The sequence below is a fragment of the Solanum tuberosum genome, unplaced genomic scaffold (assembly GCF_000226075.1).
Source record: "Solanum tuberosum cultivar DM 1-3 516 R44 unplaced genomic scaffold, SolTub_3.0 scf00608, whole genome shotgun sequence".
NCBI classification, from domain to species: domain Eukaryota; kingdom Viridiplantae; phylum Streptophyta; class Magnoliopsida; order Solanales; family Solanaceae; genus Solanum; species Solanum tuberosum.
Genome location: NW_006239558.1, coordinates 172,039 through 199,694, shown reverse-complemented (window position 1 = coordinate 199,694; position 27,656 = coordinate 172,039). Strand labels below are relative to the sequence as shown.

At 34.7% G+C, this 27,656-nt stretch overlaps 5 protein-coding genes and 1 pseudogene across 5 annotated transcripts; 4 read left to right on the top strand and 2 right to left on the bottom strand.

Moving 5' to 3' along the window:
* Positions 1-80: 80 nt before the first annotated feature.
* LOC102582731 (protein M7) lies at positions 81-1,252 on the bottom strand. The gene is made up of 2 exons (XM_006366445.1): positions 903-1,252; positions 81-370 (listed from the first exon to the last, which is right to left on the bottom strand). Exons 1-2 carry the CDS (start codon positions 1,213-1,215, stop codon positions 354-356), a joined length of 330 nt encoding a protein of 109 aa, XP_006366507.1. The 5' UTR covers positions 1,216-1,252; the 3' UTR covers positions 81-353.
* A 1,014-nt stretch (positions 1,253-2,266) lies between these two features.
* Positions 2,267-2,632, top strand: LOC102585042 (histone H3.2-like; the record flags this gene model as incomplete). Its single annotated transcript, XM_006366452.2, has 1 exon — positions 2,267-2,632. A coding segment is annotated over exon 1 (312 nt), but the record flags the coding sequence as incomplete, so codon positions are not given.
* On the top strand, positions 2,592-3,275 carry LOC102581855 (histone H3.2). Its single transcript, XM_006366443.2, has one exon. It carries the CDS (start codon positions 2,655-2,657, stop codon positions 3,063-3,065), a length of 411 nt encoding a protein of 136 aa, XP_006366505.1. The 5' UTR covers positions 2,592-2,654; the 3' UTR covers positions 3,066-3,275.
* Positions 3,276-4,841: 1,566 nt separating this feature from the next.
* On the top strand, positions 4,842-5,532 carry LOC102582382 (histone H3.2-like; annotated as a pseudogene).
* Positions 5,533-11,195: 5,663 nt separating this feature from the next.
* Positions 11,196-11,819, bottom strand: LOC107058768 (serine hydroxymethyltransferase 2, mitochondrial-like). Its single transcript, XM_015304898.1, has one exon. The coding sequence runs from the start codon at positions 11,817-11,819 to the stop codon at positions 11,196-11,198; it is 624 nt and encodes a 207-aa protein (XP_015160384.1).
* An 11,592-nt stretch (positions 11,820-23,411) lies between these two features.
* On the top strand, positions 23,412-27,271 carry LOC102584726 (disease resistance protein RPM1-like). Its single transcript, XM_006366451.2, has 2 exons — positions 23,412-23,598; positions 23,943-27,271. Exon 2 carries the CDS (start codon positions 24,076-24,078, stop codon positions 26,989-26,991), a length of 2,916 nt encoding a protein of 971 aa, XP_006366513.2. The 5' UTR covers positions 23,412-23,598; positions 23,943-24,075; the 3' UTR covers positions 26,992-27,271.
* The last annotated feature ends 385 nt before the right edge of the window (positions 27,272-27,656 follow it).

Below are 27,656 nucleotides of genomic sequence, written 5' to 3'. Positions count from 1 at the left end.
AGATATATCGATTGATACTTGTTTTTGTTTTTGAAATGCTTGATAAGCGCATAGATTTGAATAAATGTAATGACACCAAATTGATAAATATTCAGTATTCACTAATTCCTTAGGAGTAATGTTTAATTACCGTTTCAAAGCGACCATTTTGCATTACATAATACTAATGTTGGCCATTATTACCATAACAAGGATATTAAGACGAGCTAAATAAACTATTATAACAATTAAGTAAACACTTAATTTGATTTAGTACATATTTCTAATTGTTCAGAGTTGCTAAGCTCCCCTGCACATATTTATTGATCTAGACTTCTTCCTTCACCATACCTACTAGAATCAATCTAGTATTCCTACTTTCCAAATTCACCTGTAAAAGAGAAAGACAACAGGTAATTTTTTAATAAAAACAAAAACAATTTACGGGCGTAAGAAGGAGAAATGAGAAGAAGATTACAAGGTGTAGAATTGAACCCTCACCAATAAAGTGAAAGTTCTGATAGTCAATTAACTGTACTTCTAAGATTTTTCATAACAAAAACTTCATTGAGATAGTACAACGAAAGTCATTTAAAAAATATTTTCTATCATAAAGACAATTATTTCTTGTATTTGGTCACTAGAGAATATATTCTTTTATCAAAAGGGGAAAAATAACTTCCTTCACGAACACAAATCATTTTCTTTTACAAACTTTTAAAATTGTTCAAAATATTCATTAATAGTCAAAACTAAATATTCAAAAATTTCATCGATCAAAATTACACTATCTTTTTTTTTTTAATTAATCCTTATACTAGTTATTTTTTCACTTTCCAACCAATTAATACCAAAAGTATTTTCCTGAACAGTTTATAAGAGAGGGAAGAAATGAGATGATTAAAATAGAGGTCGATTTTTACATTGTTCAAAGTTAGCAGTGCACTTATCAGGAAGCTGTACGGCCATGCTTCGATCAACACCAGAAATAGGAGGGCCATTGATAAGAACACACAGACACGGCTGCCCTAATGCCTTGATGGAAGCGCAGCACGCTTCGCTCGGTGGTACCGAACTGAACGGAACCACCGATGCCCTACAAGGTATCAGCTGAATCAACGCTGAAAAGAATGTGCTGCTACAAGGATGACCATTGCTTCCTTTCACCGCGATACTGTATGTTATTACTAATATCAGCATTACTAAAGTACGACTAGTCATCATGTTTTTGCTCATATTTTTAAAATTTTGGACTACTACACAATTTGGAGGAGTTTGTGGAAAATGAAGTGACACTTGAATTGTATATATAGGGAGTTAGTTGGGTTAATTTAATTGATGAGCTAACTAACTCTTTTCCTAATATGATCATGATTTTTATGCTTGTAAATAAGTAGTTAAAATTCAATTCTCATGACTCACCTTCCTCATTTGAACTGGTTATGATAAGTGTTATTAGTGCTTTGCAAATAGTTAATTAAGTTGGAAAATAAGAATTATAAGTTCATCAGAAAACTAATTAGTAAGGTCAAGACTAACTAGAATGGCAGGATTATTTAGTCTGGCAATGAGTATTATTTAGTCTCAAGATTATCTTATTTTACTATCTTAATATGAAATAAAATAATCTCATAAGATATCTTGGTCTATTCCAACCGACTCCTTGGAGTTCAACCTAGACATAATAAAATCCAAAAATTAAAATATACTAAGCGTGTTAATACAATCAAATCACAAATTTAATTCATCTTTCAATCTTACTTCCCATTTCACCATAGTAAAAATAACATAAATCTGAGTTTAGGCCAATAAATAATCTCTTACATATATAGTCATGGATTCAAGAAATTAGTAATTTTAATTTATGAAAATTAAAAGATCCATTACAGTAAGGTTCATGATTTAGATGTAAAATAAAGGTAAAAAAACCCATTATTTAACTCTTTTTGGAAATTATTTTTTAACGGTTTCAACAAATTATTCACAAAATAACACCATGTTTATCAAGTTAAATAACCCACCTAATCTTGTGTGGTACAAAACAAAAGAATAAAGAAAACAATTACGGACTAATTAAATTTGATATCCACGTGGCGACTACGCATTTGTTACTTTAGTATCACTTAGATCGACATCCGGGTAATCATCTCTTCTCCAATCTCCATCGTTAACAAAAAATCTAAATCAACGGTCTACATTCACTCTCAGTGCCAAATTTTTTTAGACACTTCTCTCCAAATTTTCAACCTTCCCGCCTTTCTCTCTGTATAAATCCTCCATTACCCTTTCATCCATTTTCACCATTGAAACAGAACTAGAGTTTTCTTCAGTAAAAATTAATATGGCCCGTACCAAGCAAACTGCCCGCAAATCCACTGGTGGAAAAGCACCAAGGAAGCAGCTAGCCACCAAGGCTGCAAGAAAGTCAGCTCCGGCTACTGGAGGAGTGAAGAAGCCTCACCGTTTCAGGCCAGGAACTGTGGCTTTAAGGGAAATCAGGAAGTACCAGAAGTCTACTGAGTTGTTGATCAGGAAGCTTCCATTTCAGAGGCTCGTGAGGGAAATTGCTCAGGATTTCAAAACAGATCTGAGGTTCCTCTCGAATTCACCCATTCTTCACAATCAAAGCATTTCACAATCTATCAATTTGCTTTTCAATTTAGCAGACAATCAAAATGGCTCGTACCAAGCAAACTGCCCGCAAATCCACTGGTGGAAAAGCACCAAGGAAGCAGCTAGCCACCAAGGCTGCAAGAAAGTCAGCTCCGGCTACTGGAGGAGTGAAGAAGCCTCACCGTTTCAGGCCAGGAACTGTGGCTTTAAGGGAAATCAGGAAGTACCAGAAGTCTACTGAGTTGTTGATCAGGAAGCTTCCATTTCAGAGGCTTGTGAGGGAAATTGCTCAGGATTTTAAAACAGATCTGAGGTTTCAGAGCAGTGCTGTGGCTGCTCTACAAGAGGCTGCTGAGGCTTACCTAGTTGGGCTCTTTGAAGATACCAATCTTTGTGCAATCCATGCCAAGAGGGTCACTATCATGCCCAAGGATATTCAGCTTGCTAGGAGGATCCGTGGAGAAAGGGCTTAAACAGAAACTTTTAATGGTTAAAGTTAATTAGGGTTTATCTGCTAGGGTTAGTGGTGTAAATCCTAATAGATAGTTTCTGTTGAAGTGTGTGTAAACTGTTGGTTTACCTGTTTCTGGATCTGATTAATGAAAATTTGTACTTTTTTTAAAATCTACTATCTTGCCCTTACATCTGTACTGATGAATTCCAATGAATTAAGATTGAAGCAATACACAGTGTTTGTTGATTCGAGTTTTATTAAAATTTGATTTAAATAGAAATATTAAATTGCAATAGCACACCAATATAGCAGCTGCAGCAATCTTAGCTATGGTTTTTTGATGCTGTATACTTTGAGCTTTCAGCAAATTATTTTTTCCTTGTGACAATGAATTACAACCTTTTTGGCATTTTGTGTTTTGCATAATATCGTCTATACTGGATATGGAACCTCAATAGTAGTAGTTTTTGAGTTCAGAGTAATTTTGATATTATAAGTTCAACTTTAATTTCACAATCTTCTCTTTGGTCTTTGGTGTATGTATTTGTTATCAAAATGCTAGTGTGTTTATCAGTAATGCAAGAGTTGGGGTTCATATATTTTTTTCATGTTTGTCATCATAGGTTAAATTTGGTTACATTTGACATGGTAGCCACATGAATAATTTTCTCATTGACTTTAGGTTCAGGCCAAATGAGCTGTGGTGCAGCTGTTGTTGTATTTAAACTGAGATTGGTTTGTTTCGAGGCATCTCAACTCCTGCAACTTTATGGTAAGTTTTTGCTTTGCTAACTTGATTTGTGTATGTGTAGTTGAATCTATTAATTATCTTTTATCCCTTTTTGTGGGTAGGGGAGAGGGGTTGGGTCTGGAGATTGAGTTGCTTTTTGGTGCTGATACGTTTACCTACTTCTTAGCAATTACAGTTACAACTTTGTTGAATGAACTTTGTAAAATAAAGCTTGGTTATTGGATCAATATTCCAACTTCTGCTAGAGAAGTGATTCCTGGTCTAAATCTGTGCTTGAACTGAAGTTTGCCTTTAAACACTGTTCTCTGATTTCTCAGAATGCCAATTCAAATTTTATCTGTGGAGGAAGGGCTCAGGAATGAACACTTAATTAGTGTTCGGGTTGCAAGTGTTAATCTGATGATTCATTTCAATGAAAGTATGCATAAACTACTGGCTTGTTAGCATTTGAGATCTAATTAGTGTATCCACTGCTCAAAATCGAAGATCTTGACTGTACATATTAGTTTGATAAATTTCCCAACAATTGACAACTGAAAGATATTTTGTGATGAGGCTTGGGTACACATACAGAAAGCTACTCTATTTGGAAGGGGAATTTGGATATCTTTCTTTCTGATTTGAAGTAAATCTTTCTTGTTTTACCTTGCGATTTTTGTTATGAAGGTCCATATCTGGTCTTGTTCACTGCTTGCTGTTGCCATGTACTTTGAGGACGAATAGATGCATCTAGATCCCAAAAAACTATGCTAGATCTAGTCTGTACAAGCTTCCAAATTGTATATTTTGTTGGCCAAAAGTCATTATATATGATGCACACAAGTGTAACACATTTGTGGCTTTATAATACTATTATGATGTGGAAGTATGCTAAAGTTTACTTGGCTAACCAGATCACTAGAGATTTTTGAACTTCTTATATTGACCTGAAACTCTATTTGTGGATATCAATGTCTTCTGAACAGCTAGTATGCCTTAAAAGAGTGTAAATTGAGATGTTTTTCTGTATTTTCAAGATTGGAACTTCTAAACTTAGGTATCAGGTATGTCAGCAGATGGTGAGGCCACTCAAACACCATCCTGATTGCATACCAGGTTTAGGCAAACTTAGGTATCCTAGCAAACATTTGTTTGTGAGATCTCTACTTAACACCAAATCTATATAATCCAACAGCTGTTATTCACTTCCAATTTTACAGCCTACTTCACTCCTATACAATATCTCTCAAATTCACCACTAATGCACAATTAAAGCTTTTCTCTATCTACCAATTTTTTTCTTCCTTTTAGCATACACTTGAAATGGCTCGTACCAAGAAAATTACCCGCAAATCCATTGGAGGAAAGGCTCCAAGGAAGCAGCTAGCCACAAAGGCTGCCAAGAAAGTCAGCTCCGGCCACCGGAGGAGTGAAGAAACCTAGCCGTTTCAGGCCAGGAACTGTGGCTCTAAGAGAAATCAGTAAGTACCAAAAGTCTACTGAGTAATTGATCAGGAAGCTCCCATTTCAGAGGCTAGTGAGGGAAATTACTCAGGATTTTAAAACAGATCTGAGGTTTCAGAGCAGTGCTGTGGCTGCTCTACAAGAGGCTGCTGAGGCCTACCTAGTTGGGCTTTTCGAAGATACCAATCTTTGTGCAATCCATGCCAAGAGGATCACTATTATGCCCAAGGATATTCAGCTTGCTAGGAGGATTCGTGGAGAAAAGGCTTAGGAATCTTTGTTGAATGTTAGGATTGGCTATGTAAATCAAATGACTTTTTTCAATCAAAGTATATGTAAACTTCTGGTTTAGTACTATTCTGAAATCTGATTAATGAAATATGTAGTTCATTTTGTTTCAATTAAAGCTTCTGCGCATACTATGGTCAGGATTATATTTTACATTTCCTTCTTTATTGATTTCGCCTTTTGGTAGTGTAGAGTGTACGTTTTTTCATAAATGTTCCTCTTCTGCACAAAGTTCATTTGTTAAATTATTTGTTGCCTTGTATGCTGCTATTGAGGGGAGAAGTATATGTATCATCAACGACTTATTATTAGTCCTCATTTATTAGCATTGTAATGGTAGAAACTCTGCAGATCCTTTATACCTTTTTGAAATTGAATTCGATTTTGCTTTGTTAATCAAATTTGATTGTTTACAGATACAGTTAGATGTAGGGGTGGGTCGATGTTGAGTTTTCTTTCTAAAGTTGTGAGGTTGAAGTGGTAGCTGTTTTGAAGAAGTTTACGTTTGATTTTAACTTCATGAAACATGATGCTGCAGATGTTACATTTAAACTAAGACTGAGGTATTCTTTTTCTGATTTCATCTCCAGCGAACACAGAGATGACAAATTTAGACCACAAAGTTGACAGTAAATATCCTTGCTATGTTGAATGAGAAACGTTCAGCCTATGCATTTACTTACTTCTCAGAAGGTAATTAGCCTTGTTTATTACTTCTCTCATTCTAACTTGAGATGAACTAATCTACTTTCAGATATCTTGTCTCCTGCAAGTCTTTCTAAATTGAATTTGAACTTAGAGCTGATTGAGTTTGTGAATGTGTGACTATAAAGAGGGATGCGTTTGGTTACTAGTTACAGTCTTAAGATCAGAAATCCCTTTCTAATTGTTTGTTGCTTAAATAGGTCATCAATTTTCTGAAGAGATAGAAAGAGTGCAACCTACAAAAATTTTTACTATGCTGAATGATATTGATATTATGCCAAAAGAAAAGAAGTGATGGAACCAGTTAACTTAATCTATCAGGATAAGTAGTGTTACAGTAATATACTTGTTATAAATCTTCAAAATTCGCCAGACCTGAACATCTATATGTATGCATTTACAAGATTTGTAAATTGAGTGGCTTTCTGTATATGCAAGATGGGAACTTTTAAACTCAGGCAGGTTAGCAGACGGTGAGACCAGAGACTCAAATACCATTGGCTTAGAAAGTCAGTCTGCGGCATCACCATGTTAGAAGCTATGTGTTCCCGTTATCAGTTGTCCGAAACTGAGTTGATTTGGGTTTGTTATCCAAATGCAACTGTATAGGTTTTAAATGATAGTGTATACTATTAGTTGCAGGGGATGGGCTGATGTTTATTCTTTTACCAATAGCATTACAGGTGGAGCTTGGATGCAATTGAAGTGGTGGCAATCTTAAAAGGGTTTTCTGTTTCACTTTAGCTTCAGGCAAAATGAGCTGTGGTACTGCAACTGGTTGTGTTTTAAATGGAGCGAGATGGTCTATTTCGAGGCATCTAATATCTAGCTCATCTAAGCAATTTGACTGGGTTTATCTGCAACAAATAGCGGTACAGAGTTCCAAAACTTACTTTCATTTATTAGAATCTCATTCTGATATTGCTACTTTACTACTGCTGGCAAATAACTAAATTACAAAACAAAAGATCATGTATTCATCTATGACTTCAGTTTCGTCTTATAATCATTCAATATTTCTTTAGCACATCTTGAACAATAACAGTTGTTTGGCACAAATAAGAAATATCTTTATTATCAGTATACCTATGATATCTGGAGTTAGTGCATCTTCACTTGGTTAGAATGGGATGCTGAACTTAACCTTGAGACAACTATCTTTTTTCAAGCTCACGAGATCATCCTCAGGTCAGTATTTCACTCGATTCCAATGGTTGATGACTTTTTATGCCAGAGATAGAGTAAGAATTCAGGCATGAATACTGCTATAAGGAGAACAGCGGAAGCATTCGAATTCATTGCAGATCTGGAAACAAACCAAACTATAGGAAAATGAGGCTAAGGTGCTCTTAAGAATCTCTACTCTTATTAATTCAACATTGACAGTAAAAATCCTTGCTATGTTGAATGAGAAGTGTACAACCTTTGCATTTACTTATTCCTCGTAAGGTAATTTTAGTTTTGTTGTCTTGCAAAATAAGTCTTGTTTATTACTTCTCTCATTACTAATTTGAGATGAACCATTCTACTTTCAGATGTCTTGTCTCCAGCAAGTCTTTCTATATTAAATTTGAACTTAGAGCTGATTAAGTTTGTGAATGTATGACTATGAAAAGGGGATGTGTTAGTTACTAGTTACAGTCTTACAGATTAGAGAGCCCCTTTACTTAATAATTATTTCTTGCTTAAATAGGTGATCGATTTTCTGTAGAGAAAAGTGTAATCAGTTTGTTGGCTCCTGATGTTTTAAGTAATCATGTGGCTCGACTAGCCAAGAGAAAACGTAGAGCCAGGACATAAGTAATCATGTCCTTCGAGCTGTTTTTATGAATGTAACTTCTCTATTTCAAAGTAAAAGATCATTCATACATACAAAAAATGAAGTGAATGTTGATACTCTCCAAATTAGAAGACAAAAAAGTAAGAACAAAAATTCTGGTGAGAAATTTACAACAACTCGAATCATCATAATCTCAACCCTTTTTCCTATTCCAACAGCGCTTGGGGGCAGGAGGGTCATTAGCAGATTTAGGCATTTGATGAAAGTCTACCACTACAATCCGTCTCTTGGCTTCCCTTTGATCTGCTAACCTTTCCTCAAACTTCCTCTTGCTTAATTCAAATTTCTTCTTCATATCACTGTCACTTTGTGTTTCTCTATGCATTGGTCTTGCAACTGCAGAGCTTTGTGATGTTTTCTGCATTGGTCTTGTACTTGAACTGCATTTGCTTTGTTTTGGATGAAGAGGAGGAGAAACTTGTACATTCATCTTCATCAACGGCGACAGCATGCTCTTTGTTGAACCAGTGGTGCACTCTTTTCTCCTGCATTGGGTATGGGTCTTTTGTGCTCCTTCTTCTCTCTTATTTTCTATGTGATAATCACTCTCCATCTTCTTGAAACCTTTGTGGCTCTGCTTGTCTCTGTCAAGGTGCTTCTCGAAAGATAAATCAGAAAGAAGTCTTACACGAGGAGGAGCAACTTGTACTCGTTTGGTGGACTCTTTCATCCTCTTTCTTGATGGCATAGTAGTACTATTATGGGAGTGTGGTGTTCCTTGTTTATCCAATTGTTGAACCAAGTCAGTTTTCTTCAACTCTGTGCTGCTTTCTGTTATTGCACTGCAATTGTTCTGTTTCTCCGCAGGAGCAACTTGTACAGACTTGCGGATGACTATTCTAATCTTCGTCACCAAGGGTTTGTTGCTTTCTGCAGTTATTTGTTGTGTTCCTAACCCATCATCTTCTTCTTTCTCAGGCTCTTCAACACTGGTCACGTCATCTTGATCACCAACATTGTCCTCGATAACCTCTTCCTCATCATCATAATCATCATCAGTTGATGTTATGGAGGGATTCATGAGGAACTTGATTATCCTGGCTTTGCGCTTTTCAAACTGTGGCTGATACTTGAATGCACCAACACGCAGAGCTAATTCGATCAAGTTGAAAATATCATCAGGCTGCTCCTCGATCTTGTAACAACTCATGAAAACTCTTTCAATATCCATTCTTCTCACACTCACTCGAACAAGAAAAACAATTATGAAAGGAAAAAAAGTAATTTGTTAAAGTGTAATAAGAAACTTTAACTCATCAAACCCCTCTTATAAGATTTTTTTGGAAACTTTTTCATATGTTTTAGGACTAGGAGTGCTACAAAATTAACCTTTTCAATAATTTCCATTTTTGAATTGTACGATTTTTAGAATTTTTTTCCCTTTTTCCAATATTGTTTAGGACTGCCCACAAATTTACTAAATTATTTTTTCCTTTTCCTATATATTTTTAGGAACAAGGGCGGCACACTCAAAGCCCAAACCCCCCAAATTCAGATCTGCTGAAGTAATAGCACACTTGGAAGGATCAAAGTACCCTAAGTAGGATATTAAAAAAAAATTGTGCATTTATTGTCACTATATAAGTTAAAATTAGCATATGCACATCGAAATATCGAATTGAAATTTGATAAAATCGAAGCAAAGTAAACTACAATAGATGTCAAAATGACATAACATGCCACATCACATTAAAATCAATGAAAATGTAGGACGTGTACAAATGACATGTTTTGACCAGTCAAATATGACTATGTCAATTCAATATAATTGGCTAATTTATTTTTTATCCTTATCAGAACTTTTTCAGCCTACAAGCTACAACTATAAATAAGATTCTCATAATTCAGGAAAGAACAAAAATTTGTGATATATCCCGTGCACTTTGAGAAAGTGTAGAAATAGAATATTCAACTAGATAATGCACTCTAAAGACCAGGATAACTTGATTCTTTATGCTGATGATGATGTGATCAAGCAAAAAAAAAAAAGAGAAATAAAGACAAAGTGACATAGAATCACATCAGGTTACTTTGCCTACAAACCAGAAACCAACTGTACAAGTTGATCCTCATCAAAAACAACTTATCGTATTTATTTGTTGTTTCGTCTGAATTTCATTTTTTATTTGTGTCTTTATTTGATTTTAGGATTTTCGTCGATTTACACTGATTTTGTGAAAACTGTTTTGGGAATTTTGCTCTGTTTTGTGTCTAATATTAGTGTAAGATTTTTTTTGTAGTAGTAGTGTTAGGCCTTCAATGACATGTTTCATGATTTCGATTAGATTCTAGCAAAAACGAACTGCCATGGTGATGAAGAAGAATACAATAAAACCAACCAAAAAATTTGAAGCAAAAAATTAACAGAAAATACATGGAAAAAGAGGGGAGTATAATGACGGAAGGAAATTTGGAGAAATTTGGAGAGAGAAGATGATAAAGAGGGTCACTATCATGCCCAAGGATATTTAGCTTGCTAGGAGGATTCGAGGAGAAAGGACTTAACAAAAAGCTTGTTATGATTAAATTCAATTAGTGTCGATTTGTTCAGTAATGAACCCAAATCCAATGGTACCAATTTCTCAACTATATTAACAAGGCTAAAGTTTAATTACAATTCCACAAAGTAAATGCACCCACTCAAAAGGCAAAAGCCCAAACGGAAATGTAGAAATATTGAAAGTAAGAACTAGGATCGACTGAAGAAGGAGACAAGGAACTAGACCTAGAGAAAGCACGATGAGAGATACAGACTTTGCCTAAGCATGATCATAATACTCATCAACTATTCTTTCTATCTGAGGATCCATTTAAACTAGTTGTTAATTGGGCTTGGATCCCAAATCAACCTTTGTGAAGGTCTTTTGATTTTATTTCTCAACCCAATAGTTGCTTGTGTGACATCCCTATAGGTATCGACCCAGGGCTTGGACTGGTTCATAACAATACTCTCATCCTCAAGGTTTAAGTCAAGAATAGTTTTAGTAGAGCAATCCCCGCCAATTGTAGCCAAGCCAAATTGTGCTATGACGCCAAAGAATAGCATGTGATCCAGTATAATTTTCACCACATCAACCCACATGGGATCATCAACAAATAGGTGCTGCTCATTATCAAAATCCTCAGGCAAAGAGGCTCTTGTCCAACACAATGAAAACATAAACTTGACCACCCATGAATTGTGTAGCACACGCAACTGGAATTGCATACTTAAAAGGAAAAATAACCTTAGCAACAGCCAAGCCATTGATATGTGCCATGTCCACCAAGAATATAATTTCTAGTTGTGTGTTACCTATCTTGTGGATACACGCATAATCACATAGGCGAGCATAAACACTTGCGATAGCAACAATCAACTTTGGTCGAAAAAAGGTTGCACATTTCTCATGCGACTCCAGTAGAGCAATAGACACTTGAAAGTTTATGAGGGATCTAGTTAATAACTGAACATTGATTCTCCATGTGGCAGGATCAATTTTAAAAACTTCTAAAACATTTTCTTCACATAGTTTTGCTGTCATGTCAATGTACTTGTCTCCTCCATAGTATCTTGTGCCGCGACACCTTTCATTAAATATGATGGGCAATATTGATCTTACTACTAACATCACTGACAAAGATGTAAAATTCTCTGACGGGATAAGCTTATGACCATTCCATTGCCTGGCTTTCTCAAGTTCAATAATATCAACACTATTTGAACCAATGTCTTCAAATAGCGAATTCCTCTGCTTTATCCACATCTGTCGCACTAGAATAACTGTATTGGGTGCTAAGAAAATCTCCAGGGCACTTCTAAGATTTTCAAAATGGTAATGTTGCAGTGCTTACATGATTCAGCCCAAGGCCGCCAACTTCCTCACCCCACAATGCAACTATTAAAATATAAGTAGAAAGAAAACGACTAGATGGAACTAGTCTTTTTGGCACCATAGAGTAGAGGAGTATCCGGTATACCAGGATCAAATGGAAGATTCAAAAAGGTGTGAGAAACAAGAAAACCTGTTGAGAAATACTAATAAGCTTGCAGATTCACGCTCCAACTAGAATAGTTGGTTGGCGAAAGCTTTTTTAGAGTCTTCATAAGAATATTGCACACAAAATAAGCAGGAGAGCTCAGCTTTGTCCATTTGTTTTGTCTTCTCACATCCATCACATGATTACCCACTGCCTACTCCAAAACCTCACTCGCAAACTTTGGTGACACAATAAATTCGGAGATTCTCACCTTGCCATCATTAGAATGAAGTTCTTTTATTGAAACACCACACTCACATTCTAAAGCAATGACATATACCTGTATCGAACCATTTGTCCACATAACCAGAATTTTGTAATTCAACATCCCTCGCCTCAGAATATTGTTCCAATGAAAACACTTCGACATTTTGACTAGGCAACCTGTATATATCTTGTAGGGAATTTTTAACTACTGACTTTCTCTGCGTTGTCATCATCCATATCAGATTCTTTAGCAGTACCTTAGAGCAGCAGTTATGAGACTTTTCCTCAAACACCTGGGTGGCGTTTGGCATTGAATGTTTAAAGTCCATGTCAATTTCTCTATGTGATATTTCAGCAAACACCTTACAGGCAAAGTTTCTTAAATAGTCCTCCTCATCAATTTTAATTTCCAGTGGTGTATCCCATCACAATTGCTACCAATTAACACAATAGAGGAAGTAAAATCAGTGGGGTGCAGTTAAAGATCTCTGCGGCCTCCTCTTGTTTTCCATTGGCTAAATCAGATTCAATTGCAGCATAAAGAACTTCCGGCGGAGCTATAGGTGCTACGCTACTGGAGACAAAACAGGCCACACTCTTTGTTGAACTTGTGAGGCTCCATTGTCGAAATCGCAAAAGCAATTTCACCTTGAAATGGTTCCAACCATAGAATATAATTCTTTGTTGCGAAACAACACATCGAACCAAATAACAGCTTCACTATCAAAATAAAAGGAAGGAAGAGGTAGCCAGTCCTTCTAGGAGAAACCAAGATAGGTAAAATATCATTCCGCTCTTTTGGATTACCACCACTAAATCATCTAGCAACACCGAAGCCATTGGAACACGATCGATGAAAGCACCAATGTAGAGAACTCAAATCCAATGATGACTCTAACCAGTTTCTCAACTATATTATCAAGGCTAAAGTTCAATTACAATTCCACAAAGTAAATGCAACCACTCAAAAGGCAAAAGCCCAAATAGAAATATTGAAAGTAAGAACTAGGATCCACTGAAGGAGACGAGGAACTAGACAGAAAGCAGGATGAGAGATACAGACTCATAAAAACTCTTTCAATATCCATTCTTCTCACGCTCACTCGAACAAGAACAACAATTATGAAAAAAAGTAATTTGTTACAAGTACAATGGCCTGACTGCTAAGAATTGCCATTTTGAATTGATTCGTGAAGGAAGTGTGTTAAATTGCTGGTTTATAGCATTTTAGATCTAATTAGTGCATCCACTAGTTCGTTTCTGTTCAAAATTGAAGGTCTTGACCGTACATATTTGTGTGATAAATTTGCCAATAACTGAAGACTGAAGCACTATTTTGTGATGAGGGTTGGGTTTACATACATAAGACTGCTCTATCTGGAATTAGGGAGTTTGGGTATCTTTTGTTCTGATCTGGTGTAAATATTTCTTTTTTTACCTTGTATTTTGGGTATGAAGAAGTTCCATTAATAGTAGTTGTTCACTGCTTGCTGTTGCCATGTATTGTGTGGAGGAATAAATGCATATGGATCCCAAAATACTATGACAGAACTACCAGACCTTGGCATTATTTATGGCTATGCAATATATGAAAAATAATCCAGATAATGAAATGGATTTTCTTAATGTAGATTAGGAAAACAGAACATCATTACTTTATAGGTCTCAAGATTTGAGTTTCTTTTAATTCAACATTGACTTAGAAAGTCCTCACTCTGTGGCATTACAAGCTATTTGTTCCCTTTATCAGTTGTCCGAAACTGAGTTGATTTGGGTTTGTTATCCAAATGCAACTGTATATGTTTTAACTGATAGTGTATACTATTAGTTGCAGGGGGTGGACTGACGTTTATTCATTTACCAATAGCATTACCGGTGGAGCTTGGATGCAATTGAAGTGGTAGCAATCTATAAGGATTTTCTGTTTCACTTTAGCTTCAGCCAAAATGAGCTTGGCAGGGCAACTGGTTGTGTTTTAAATGGAGCGAGATGGTCTATTTCGAGGCATCTAATATCTAGCTCATCCAAGCAATTTGACTGGGTTTACCTGCAACAAATAGCGGTACAGAGTTCCAAAACTTACTTTCATTTATTAGAATCTCATTCTGATATTGCTACTTTACTACTGCTGGCAAATAACTAAAATACAAAACAAAAGATCGTTTATTCATCTATGTCTTCAGTTTCTTCTTATAATCATTCAATATTTCTTTAGCACATCTTGAACAGTAACAGTTGTTTGGCACAAATAAGAAATATCTTTATTATCAGTATACCTATGATATCTGGAGTTAGTGCATCTTCACTTGGTTAGAATGGGATGCTGAACTTAACCTTGAGACAACTATCTTTTTTCAAGCTCACGAGATCATCCTCAGGTCAGTATTTCACTCGATTCCAATGGTTGATGACTTTTTGTGCCAGAGATAGAGTAAGAATGCAGGCATGAATACTGCTAATAAGGAGAACAGCGGAAGCATTCTAATTCATTGAAGAACTGGAAACAAACCAAACTACAGGAAAATGAGGCGAAGGTGCTCCTAAGAATCTCTGCTCTTATTAATTCAACATTTGACAGTAAAAATCCTTGCTATGTTAAATGAGAAGTATACGGCCTTTGCATTTACTTATTCTTCATAAGGTAATTTTAGTTTTGTTGTCTTGCAAAATAAGTCTTGTTTATTACTTCTCTCATTAGTAATTTGAGATGAACCAATCTACTTTCAGATGTCTTGTCTCCAGCAAGTCTTTCTATATTAAATTTGAACTTAGAGCTGATTAAGTTTGTGAATGTATGACTATGAAAAGGGGATGTGTTAGTTACTAGTTACAGTCTTACAGATTAGAGAGCCCCTTTACTTAATAATTATTTCTTGCTTAAATAGGTGATCGATTTTCTGTAGAGAAAAGTGTAATCAGTTTGTTGGCTCCTGATGTTTTAAGTAATCATGTGGCTCGACTAGCCAAGAGAAAACGTAGAGCCAGGACATAAGTAATCATGTCCTTCGAGCTGTTTTTATGAATGTAACTTCTCTATTTCAAAGTAAAAGATCATTCATACATACAAAAAATGAAGTGAATGTTGATACTATCCAAATTAGAAGACAAAAAAGTAAGAACAAAAATTCTGGTGAGAAATTTACAACAACTCGAATCATCATAATCTCAAAACCTTTTCCTATTCCAACAGCGCTTGGGGGCAGGAGGGTCATTAGCAGATTTAGGCATTTGATGAAAGTCTACCACTACAATCCGTCTCTTGGCTTCCCTTTGATCTGCTAACCTTTCCTCAAACTTCCTCTTGCTTAATTCAAATTTCTTCTTCATATCACTGTCACTTTGTGTTTCTCTATGCATTGGTCTTGCAACTGCAGAGCTTTGTGATGTTTTCTGCATTGGTCTTGTACTTGAACTGCATTTGCTTTGTTTTGGATGAAGAGGAGGAGAAACTTGTACATTCATCTTCATCAACGGCGACAGCATGCTCTTTGTTGAACCAGTGGTGCACTCTTTTCTCCTGCATTGGGTATGGGTCTTTTGTGCTCCTTCTTCTCTCTTATTTTCTATGTGATAATCACTCTCCATCTTCTTGAAACCTTTGTGGCTCTGCTTGTCTCTGTCAAGGTGCTTATCGAAAGATAAATCAGAAAGAAGTCTTACACGAGGAGGAGCAACTTGTACTCGTTTGGTGGACTCTTTCATCCTCTTTCTTGATGGCATAGTAGTACTATTATGGGAGTGTGGTGTTCCTTGTTTATCCAATTGTTGAACCAAGTCAGTTTTCTTCAACTCCGTGCTGCTTTCTGTTATTGCATTGCAATTGTTCTGTTTCTCCGCAGCAGCAACTTGTACAGACTTGCGGATGACTATTCTAATCTTCGTCACCAAGGGTTTGTTGCTTTCTGCAGTTATTTGTTGTGTTCCTAACCCATCTTCTTCTTCTTTCTCAGGCTCTTCAACACTGGTCACGTCATCTTGATCACCAACATTGTCCTCGATAACCTCTTCCTCATCATCATAATCATCATCAGTTGATGTTATGGAGGGATTCATGAGGAACTTGATTATCCTGGCTTTGCGCTTTTCGAACTGTGGCTGATACTTGAATGCGCCAACACGCAGAGCTAATTCGATCAAGTTGAAAATATCGTCAGGCTGCTCCTCGATCTTGTAACAACTCATGAAAACTCTTTCAATATCCATTCTTCTCACACTCACTCGAACAAGAACAACAATTATGAAAGGAAAAAAAGTAATTTGTTAAAAGTGTAATAAGAAACTTTAACTCATCAAACCCCTCTTATAAGATTTTTTTGGAAACTTTTTTTCATATCTTTTAGGACTAGGAGTGCTACAAAATTAACCTTTTCAATAATTTCCATTTTTGAATTGTACGATTTTTAGAAATTTTTTCCCTTTTTCCAATATTTTTTAGGACTGCCCACAAATTTACTAAATTATTTTTTCCTTTTCCTATATTGTTTAGGACCCGCCCACAAATTTAGTTTATTTTTTTTTCTTTTTCCTATATGTTTTTAGGAACAAGGGCGGCTCACTCTAAAGCCCAAACCCCCCAAAGTCAGATCTGCTGAAGTAATAGCACACTTGGAAGGATCAAAGTAACCTAAGTAGGATATTAAAAAAAATTGTGCATTTATTGTTACTATATAAATTAAAATTAGCATATGCACATCGAAATATCAAATTGAAGTTTGATAAAATCGAAGTAAACTACAATAGAATGGACAAAAATACTGCAAATATCTAAATTGTCTTGTTATCCAATACTCTTACCTCTTAATCTCTTTTGACACCTAAAGTTTAGAGTCTAAACACGAAAAGAGGGTGTCCAAAATTCTAAACATATCAATATGAAGTAAAATTTGACTTTTATGTATAGGATAGTTTTTCAATGAACAACCGTAGCTCCGTTCCTATGAATATTAACTACATACAAATAAAATATAAGTGTACTCATTTTTGTTGAGCAATTTGTTCATCGGATTTCAATTGTGGATGACAAAATGTTACTACATTTAAATCCATAAGAAACTCAAATTATATAAAAGTAAAAGATAATCAAAATATACTATCCAAATAAATATAGGGAATGAATATAAGTTAATTAATTATTTGAATCCAATAATTTTGAATTTTATTGAGATGAAACAACGCAAAGCACACTATTATTTATGTTAATTACATGTTGAAATAACAATTTTACTTTATTTGCCAAAATAATTATCTTGGGTATATGTATCTCCGGAATACGCAAGTAAAATTAGGTGTAATTTATTTCAAATACGTTGTATTCAAGCATAATTCACATTTATATGAGATATAGATATATTATGAGATATATTTACTCTTTCGCTCGCCTCTCTCCCTATGTATCTGTATTTCAGAATGCATTTGAGTTTTACAAATTTTGTGTATATGTGTATCTAGTATCAATTTCATGAATATGTGTATCCATATTAGTTTCATTTAGTATATATGATATCAATTTCATCAGTGTATCTTGTATCAAGTATTTAGTGTTTTCGTGCATATATACATGTATATGATATTAAAGATACATATATCTAGTGTTAAAGTATGCCCTGATACATTCATCAATGTATTTGTACATTACTTTGATCGTTACATTGTTCAGGATTCAGTAAATATAACATGAATATTTGTTTGTAATTTTCCCTTTTTATTAATGGTCAAACTTTGTTGGATTGTCCATTTAATTGAGCTACAAATGATGAGGTCACTAAATTGGCATCACGTGTGAAATGATGTGACACGTCAAGTCTATTGAAGGAGCTAATATAATTATGTCACATATCAAAATGGCATAGCATGCCTTGTCAAATTAAAATTAAAGAAAATGCACGACGTGTATAAATGACATGTTTAGGCCGGCCAATCAAATGACTATGTCAATTCAATATAATTGGCCAAAAGAAATTGTCCTTATCACAATTTTTTCAGCCTATAACTATAAATAAGACTCTCATAATTCAGGAAAAATAAAAATTTGTGATATATCTCGTGCACTTTAAGAAAATGCATAAATAGAATATTCAACAAAATGATGAACTTTAAAGACCACGATTACTTGATTCTTGATGTTGATGATGAAGATGAAGTAATCAAGCAAAAACAATTTGAGAAAAAAAAGACAAAGTGACATAGAAACACATCAGATTACTTCACCTACAAATCAGAAACCAACTGTACAAGTTGCTCCTCATAAAAAAACAACTTCTTTCAAATTGCTCACTACAAAAACAAAGCAATTGTCGTGCAATTACAAAACCAATCGAGAGAATAGCACAAAGCTCTGCAATTGTGAGATTAGTGCAAAAAGAAATACAAAGTATCAAAAACATAGAGATGAAGTTTGAATCAACCAAGAGGAAATTTGAGGAAAGGATGACAGAACAAAGGGAAGACAAGAGAGGGACTATAATGGTGGACTTTCACGATATGCCTAAACATGCTAATGACTGCTGGAATAGAAAGAGATTTTGATTATCTCATAATTCAATTTATTGTAAATTTTACATCAGAATCTTCTTCTTTTTTCATCTAATAAATTATGGACAGTAGTAGCATTTACTATTTTTAATTTGATCTTGGGTTTCCTATATGCAAATTATCTCAATGATTAACTTAATAATTTAATATAATTGCAATTTCCCTAAATAATGTTATATTCATGCTTTAAAGTTATGTTATATACAATTCAAAAGTTTATTATTGCCTGAATAGCCACAAAGTTACTCTACTCCGTTTTAGGTATACTAGTTATTCAAAAGATATCAATAGCATTCAGGTCAATTGAAAGGTTGTGAGATTTTTTTAATTCTTGATAGACAACTAGGAAATTATTGGCAAGAAAATTGACATTTGGGTCAGTTATTAGCCCAAAATTAAAATCAAATCAATTTAATTCTTTTTTAAATTATTAAAATCAAATCTGATTTAATATACATTTATCTATTTGGTTGCTATCGATTTGGTTTGATTATTAAACATACATGAAAATAAAATCAAAAGACAGGGTGGGGAAGGAGAATAAAATAACGTTCATGTTCAAAATAGTTTTTGTTCAGAATACTTTTTGCTTGGAGCTTTTTTGCTTCATAAATAAATATTTTAAATAAATCTTGATGAAAATATTTATAAGATGTTTAAAATTATTCGTAAAAAATAATATATATGATGTATATTATTATAAGAAATAATAATATGTAATAGCTCGTATGTGAGATTTTATCTATGATATTATGTGACTATCTATTCATATTGCACCGGAAAGCCTCCCAACACATTAGGAGTAAAACTCTTTCTAAAAAACAAATTCAGTTCATTTGCTTCCACTTAAGCTCATTTTGATATTGTTACTATACTAGTTCTAAATTAGTTTTTAGATCACTTGATTGACTAAATAATGAGATATCAAATCATTCATATATAGACAAACAATATTTGCAAATGCCACTTAAAGTGCATGTAAACTTCTATGTTCAATGTTCTTGATCATTTGACCTGCATTGACTTTGTGACACATTACCAACTACCAACCTAATTCAGGGCCGGCTCTTGCCTATAAAATTTTAGGCATTGGTAAATTGGGGGCCTCAATTTTTTATAAATAAAAAATTATGTATCTTAACCCCATTCAAATAGAAGAAATTAAGGAAACATTGTTTTGGATTCTTACATTTTCTTCGTTAACACTCATATTATTTATCCTTTGTAACTCTTTTTGCACTCTATTTCTTCAAATCTTTGATAGTTAGAGTAATACACTCTCAAAAATATGAATCAATAGTTGAAAATTGTTGAACAAAGTGCATTACAAATTATTAGGCAAGTTCGGGATAACTTATCCCGGGATTAATAATTAGTACCGGGATAAGTTATCCCTCTCCTTGGGTGGTATAGTAATCCCGGGATAACTTATCCCGGGATAAAATAGGTAAATGACAAAAATGTCTCTTTCAACCCTTTTGTTGTATCACTTTTTACCTTAATGAAGGGCATTTTTGTAAATAAATAAATTGTTCTTAAAATTTATTATTTTGAATATAACAAACCAAACACTCAATAAAAAATAATCCCAACACAACTTATCCCATCATAACTAATCCCAACATAACTTATCCCAACATAACTTATCCCATCATAACTCATTTTCAAACCAAACGACCCCTTAAAGTTTATCAACTTATTACTTATAAAATTGTGTTAATAATTCATATAATAATTGTCTCAATAAAAGGATGTTTTTCAATGTTGAATTGATAAAATCTTACTTAAAACTAATAATTAAAAAAAAAAGTGTTTGAAAAATCATTTATATAAAAGATATTAAGTAGTAATTTACATCTAGAAATTTAGAAAAATAAATAGATATAGATAAAATTTATATAGATTTTAGGCCTCTAATAAAAATTTCGCTTTAGGCCACAAATTATGTTGAGCCGCCCCTGCTGAACCTATGCTAGGATTTCAAACACAAATTAGAAGAATAATATTATCATGTCTGGTATCTCTTCTCCTTGATACAAATTGATGGAGTAGATTGGTAAGTACTCTTTCTAGTTCATACGTTTCTCGTATAATTATCACTGTCATAAATTTTGTAGAGAAAAAATGCATTAAAAAAAAATTCACATTCAACCGTGAGAGGCACAACTGAACTATAGAAACTATAACAATTTTCGTGAACAAACACTTTGTCGGTTCATTTTTTATATAACTTTAATTCCATAATTAAGAAAAAAGGTGAAAAGGGAAAGTAAATCTCATTTCCACTATTGATGCAATAGAAGCTCTTTATAATGCAATATCAAATGGTGAAGACATTCCCGTCTCATGCCTTCGCGCTTGTACTCCAAATTAGTAGCTCATTTCGAATGAGTGGGTGAATTTCAAGCCTTTGCGCTTGTTCATGACTCCTCGTTGTTGTCATGTAACTTTAGGAAGGAATAAATGTATCTAAAGAAGGGGAGTTTTGGATAAGAGTAAAGTTGGTTTCATATGATTAGGAGCTCTTAAGTTTGAGATGTGAAAATCGTCTTTGGCAAAATAAGATTGTATATAATAAATTATTGTGGTTCGGGGTAGGACCCGTGCACACTACAGTGATAGCTATTTATAATGATTTTCTCTTTCAACTTAGCCTCTAACAACTATTGTTGTTTATACGAAGGGAGATGATATATATGTTTGGCAATGAAATTTTTTTCATTTTATACTTGAAAAACAACCGCTGGCCATGAAAATTATATATGCAATTTTAGTTGTATTTGAAAATTCATCTTTTTCACTGTCACTATATTTTTCTTTTCCAAATTTGTTATCTTTATATAATAAAAAAAATAAGCGCATTTGAATTATATTTCATGTTTGTTTAAGAAAAAGTACATTCCAACAACCAAATACTATTTACAAGCGGTAATCAATCGCAACTTTATTTTCAATTCTAACTTCAAAAAATTCCAACTTATGTATAAACCATATATTTTTTTTAAAATACATCCAAATTCTATTTATTTTTTAAAAAATGATTAAACACAACTCTAATTTCAACTTTAAAAATTCTAAAAATAATAATTTTCTTTTGTTTTTATGGTCAAATCTCCTTCTTCTCTTTTTGCATTTTCTATATTAGGACGGACTAAATCTCAATTTGCGTTTGAAAAATCGCCTAGACACATTAGTAGTATAGCTCTTTCTAACCAACTCAGTTCATTTGCTTCTACTTGAGCTCATTTTGATATTGTACTTTACTAGTTCTAAACTAGTTTACTGGTCACTTGATTGACTAAATAATGAGATGTCAAATCATTTACATGTACATACACATTATTTGCAAATGCCACTAAAAGTGTCTGTCAACTTCTATACTTACTATTTGTAAAAAAAAAGAGATAAGTTTCAAAAACACACCTAAACTATACCTCTTTTTTGAGTTTCATACCTAAACTATTGAGAGTGTGAGTTTCATACCTAAACTATCACTTATTAGTTTGAGAAACACACCTCTCTCTTTTATACCACTCTCACCATGGTGTGTGTAATACATTCTCTCTTTTATTTTAAAAAATTGTCACACCACACTCCATATGGACAAAACATTTCACTTTGACAAAAAATAAATAAATTATTAGTATTAGTTAAAATTAAAGATTAAAATTAATATCCAATTTATTTATTTTATAAAATAAAAAAGTAAAATATTTTTCTTACCCCACACTCCATCACTTCCTCTCCCTCCACCCCCCACCCCCCTGACCCATTTTTTTGTTTGTTTAAATTTCTTTTATAAATAATTTTTTTTACTTCATCCCCCCTTCCAATTCTAATTTAGATATTATTTAATTTTTTTAAAAATAATTCTATCCACTAGTCACATAACCCTCCGCTTCCAATTTCTTTTCTCGTTTTGTGTTACATATACATACATACATATATATATATCAAAAATATTTGTTACTTGCCGCCGCAAGACTTTTTTAAAATAATTTTTTTATTTATGTTATATACGGTACACAAGTAAAAAAATAATCCTAGAAATATATGTACATATATAATACAAAACGAAAAAAATGTAAAATAAATAAATAAATTAGAAGTGGAGGGTTAAATAGGATGGGGTAGAATTTTTTTTAAAAATAAAATAATATAATTTTTTTTGGGGAATGAGTGAGTGGTTTTTTTTCTAAAAAAAGGACGGGGATTGTTGGGGGGGAGGGTACGGGGAGGAGGTGGTGGAATGGGGTAAGACAAATAATTTAATTTTAAAAAAAATATATATATATATTGGGGGGATGGTAATACTTTAATTTTTTTATTAATATTAATAATTTATTATTTAATTTTTGTTAAGGTGGAATATTTTATCTATGTGGAATGTCATGTGTCAAAGATTTTTCAAATAAAAGAGAGAGTGCATTACACACACCTCAGAGGTGTGTTTCTCAAACTAAAAAGTGATAGTTTAGGTATGAAACTCACACTCTCAATAGTTTAGGTATGAAACTAAAAAAGGGTATAGTTTAGGTGTGTTTTTGACACTTATCTCAAAAAAAAACATAGAATTGGTGATGAGTCATTTTCCCACTCAACAATTGAGAATATTCAATGTTCTTCATCACTTGAAACTGTCTTGACTTTGTGACACATACCAACTAAGGTAACATTTGGAGCCACATACTTATCATCATGTCTGCTATCTCTTCTCCCTCTGCTAGTTTTTGGTAACCTAGAAGAAGAGCTGCTCCATCAGATTAAGTAAGTTTTCATCTTAAGCTTCTATCTATATCCTTTTGTTACGGATTAGAGTTGTGGTGCAGAGATAACTACTCCCTCATTTTTAATCAAAAGGTCTTGAGTTTAAGTTCTTGGATACGGAGTCGCCTTATTAGAGAGTATTTTATTCCAACGTGGGACTTTACCAAACAAAAATAATATATCGTTTTGTTGAGTCAAACTCTGGCAGAAGACAGCCAGAGTAAGTTTAGCTATTAGTTTAATAAGGAGTTCCCAAAATTTCCAGAGAAGTTCCTTGTAATTTGACCTAATTACTTGTGTTTGCTAAACCTTTCTGAGTAATTGTTCTGAAATTTCTACTCTAGTCTGTCCAAGGTCTTCTTAATGCATAAGGAGTGCAGCTTCAGTGACTAAATCAGGGGACCACAATATAGAATATTCCCAGATTGACTTGTTTTTGTTTTGAGTTTTGCCTCTTCATAAGAATTTACCAGGAAGATGGGGCGGTTCTTATTTTCATTACAAAAAGAGATGAGCATAGACACTTGTGAAGATCAGGTAGAGATGGCAGACTGTGCTGTCGTTTTCTTACTTGACAAACTCACAAACTTATTAGCGGAAGAAGCAATATTGCTTCAGGGAGTCAAGCATGATATCCAGTATATCAAAGATGAATTAGAGAGAATGATTGCCTTTCTTGGTGTGGCTGATGCTTTCGAAGAGGGAGATGCTGAGGTCAAAGTCTGGGTTAGGCAAGTGAGAGATGTCGCCAATGACATTGAGGATGTTCTTGATGAGTCCATGCTCTTGTCGTATGATCATCACTACCGTGGATCTTGTTGTTTCATTGCTAAATTGGTTTTCTCAATCAGAAACATCAAATTCCGCCATAAACTTGTCATTGAAATCCAAGCCATCAAATCAAGAGTTGACAATATTGCAATGGGCCATCATAGGTACCGTTACAAATTTTATGTCCCGGAGCAAGGTTCATATTCTAACCATGCCTACGATACTGCAAATGATCGCAGAGGTGATGCATTATTGTTAGAAGAAGCTGAGCTTGTGGGCATTGAAAATCCCACACAGCAGCTAATCGGTTGGCTCGTGGAGGATGATCCTAGACTTAAAGTGGTTTCAGTGGTGGGGATGGGAGGTTCAGGAAAGACCACCCTGGTTAAGAAAGTGTACGAGGATGCAGCAGTCAAGAAAAACTTCAGTAGCCTTGCTTGGATAACAGTTTCCAAGTCCTTCAAGGTTGAGGAAGTTTTGAAAGATATGATTCAACAGCTCTATGATGAAGTGAAGCAGCCAGCACCTGAAGGTCTAAACACCATGAGTAGTAACAGGCTAAAAACAATAGCAAAAGTATTCCTCCAATCGAGAACGTATGTGCTAGTTTTTGATGATGTCTGGACCATTCAAGCTTGGGAAGCTATCAGACATGCATTGCCTGATGTAAATAATGGAAGTCGTGTTATCCTCACAACACGTCTTTTGGATGTGGCTTCCTTCTGTAGCATAGAGACCAATGGCTATGTTTATGAGGTGAAACCCTTGTCTACTGAAGAGTCATGGATTCTTTTCTGCCAAAAGGCATTTCATGGTTATTCATGTCCTTCACACTTGGAGAGCATTTCAAGGAACATCTTGAAAAAATGTGGTGGACTGCCGCTGGCTGTTGTGGCCGTTGGTGGGGTTTTGGCTACAAAGAACAGGAACAACATTAGGGAATGGGGAATGCTTAATCACAGCCTTGGTCCTGAGCTGGATAGCAATGACAAATTTGAGAGTATGAGAATAGTTTTGTTACTCAGTTTCAATGATCTCCCCTACTATCTTAAGCCATGTTTCCTGTATTTGAGTATCTATCCTGAGGATCATCTAATTGAGCGCAATACACTGATCTACCGGTGGATAACGGAAGGATTTGTAAAACAAAAAGTACGGAGGACAGTTGAAGACGTTGCAGACAGCTATCTCAATGAGCTCATCAACAGAAGCTTGATCCATCCAGTGCAGTACAATGATGACGGTAGCATGAAATTGGGTAGGATTCATGATTTATACCGCGAGCTTATTCTTTCAAAATCAAGAGATGATAACTTCACTGCAACAGTGGATGAGCATAATAAATTGTGGCCTGAAAAAACTCGATGGCTGTCAATGCATGGCATGTTGGGCAACCTACAAGTGAAAAGGTCAGTCACTAAACTTCGCTCTTTGCTTACATTTGGTGTAGCAGATCCACAGTCCTTGTCTTGCATAAGTCAAGTGCTTGGTAGCTCCCGGATGCTAAGAGTTTTAGATTTGAGAGGAGCTCCTCTAAATATGATTCCAGAGACAGTCTTCCAATTGTTTCACTTAAGGTATTTAAGCTTGAGGAATACCAATGTGAAAGTGCTTCCAAGATCCATTGGAAGACTCAAACAGCTAGAAATATTAGATCTGAAGCAGACATATGTCACTGAGTTGCCTGTGGAGATTTTAAAACTTGAAAATCTCCGTCACCTTTTAGTCTATAGCCACGTATCCTATTCGTATCTTCCTTACAATTGTTCACCAGGTTTTAAGGCTTTCCGAGGAATTGGAGCTTTGAGAGCCTTGCAGAAACTTGTGTATATTGAGGCAACCCCTGGCAGTGGCATACTTAAAGAAGTAGGAATGTTGGGTGAACTGAGACGACTTTGTATTCTGAAGTTGAGAAAAGAAGATGGTTGGACTGTGTGCTCATCAATTCAAAAGCTCCACAAGCTTGAGTCTTTAAATCTTAAATCAGTGGAAGAGCATGAGATCCTTGATCTTTCTTATCTGTCGTCTCCTCCGCCTCTTCTTCAGCGCCTGTATTTGACAGGACACATTGTTATGTTGCCTGCGTGGATTCAAGATCTTAATTCCTTGGTCAAAATTTACTTCAGGTGGACTCATTTAACAGAAGATCCACTGAAATATCTACAAGATTTGCCCAATCTTGTCCATCTTGAATTTCTTGTAGGATACACAGGAAAGGAACTCTACTTTGAGCAAGGGAAATTTCAAAGGCTTAAGCTTTTAAATTTGGACAAGCTGGAAGGACTAAGGCAGGTGACAATCGGCGAAGGTGCAGTACCTCATCTTGAGAAGCTGGTTATCCAGAGATGTGCTTTGCTTGAAACTGTGCCAACTGGAATCGAGTACCTCCTAAATCTGAAGGTTCTTGAATTTTTTGACATGCCTGATGAATTTATCATGACATTGCGTCCAGAAAAACTAGGTGCTGATGCTTGGAAAGTTTCACATATCCCTGAAGTATTCTATACATATTGGAGGGACGGTTGTTGGATGGTACATTCACTAAAGGAAAAGGAGAAAAATCAGATTTCTGATCAGTCTGGAGCTGTCACTAGGACCTATGGAAGGCGAAATTCCCTCTAGTCGCTTGAAGGACGTAGAGCTCCACTCTCCTTCCAATTTCTGTGTAAATAATCTTTCTCTGATCCTTCATCAGACTTGAAAGCAATTTACTTTTCCTGTTGTAATAAGCAGTGTATATAAAATATTTATGCTTTTTTAACATTGCAAAAGTGAACTTACTGTAATATAGTGCAACTTTCAGTAATTTGTTTAGAAGAGTAAAGTGGATTCTCAGAGTTGCATTTTGCAACCTCTCTGTTTGTATTTATGCACTTTTTCATCTATGCATAGTTAGACTGTATGACTGGAGTCCAATTACATTTGCGGCAGTCTCTTACGTTGACAAGACGAGCTCAACCCATCCTCTTCAAGCCCAAAAGATTCGCTAGAATTACTTGAAGATCAAAGTACGCTCAAGCCCTAGCTCGTGCCAATATAAAAGAGTCTTTATACGACTGAAGGAAGAAGAAAAAAGAAATACACAGAGAAGCTCAACTCTTTCGGTGATGATCTGCCAGTTATCCGCAAACCAATAAGTCTTGGTCTCCAAGTGGTGAGTCGCAGTGGCGTAGCAACATGGTGGTCAAGGGTGTCCAAATTGGACACCCTTCATCGGAAAAAAAATACCGTGTATACAAGTAAATAATATATTTTGCACACCGTTAACACAACAAGCTATTGTGGCC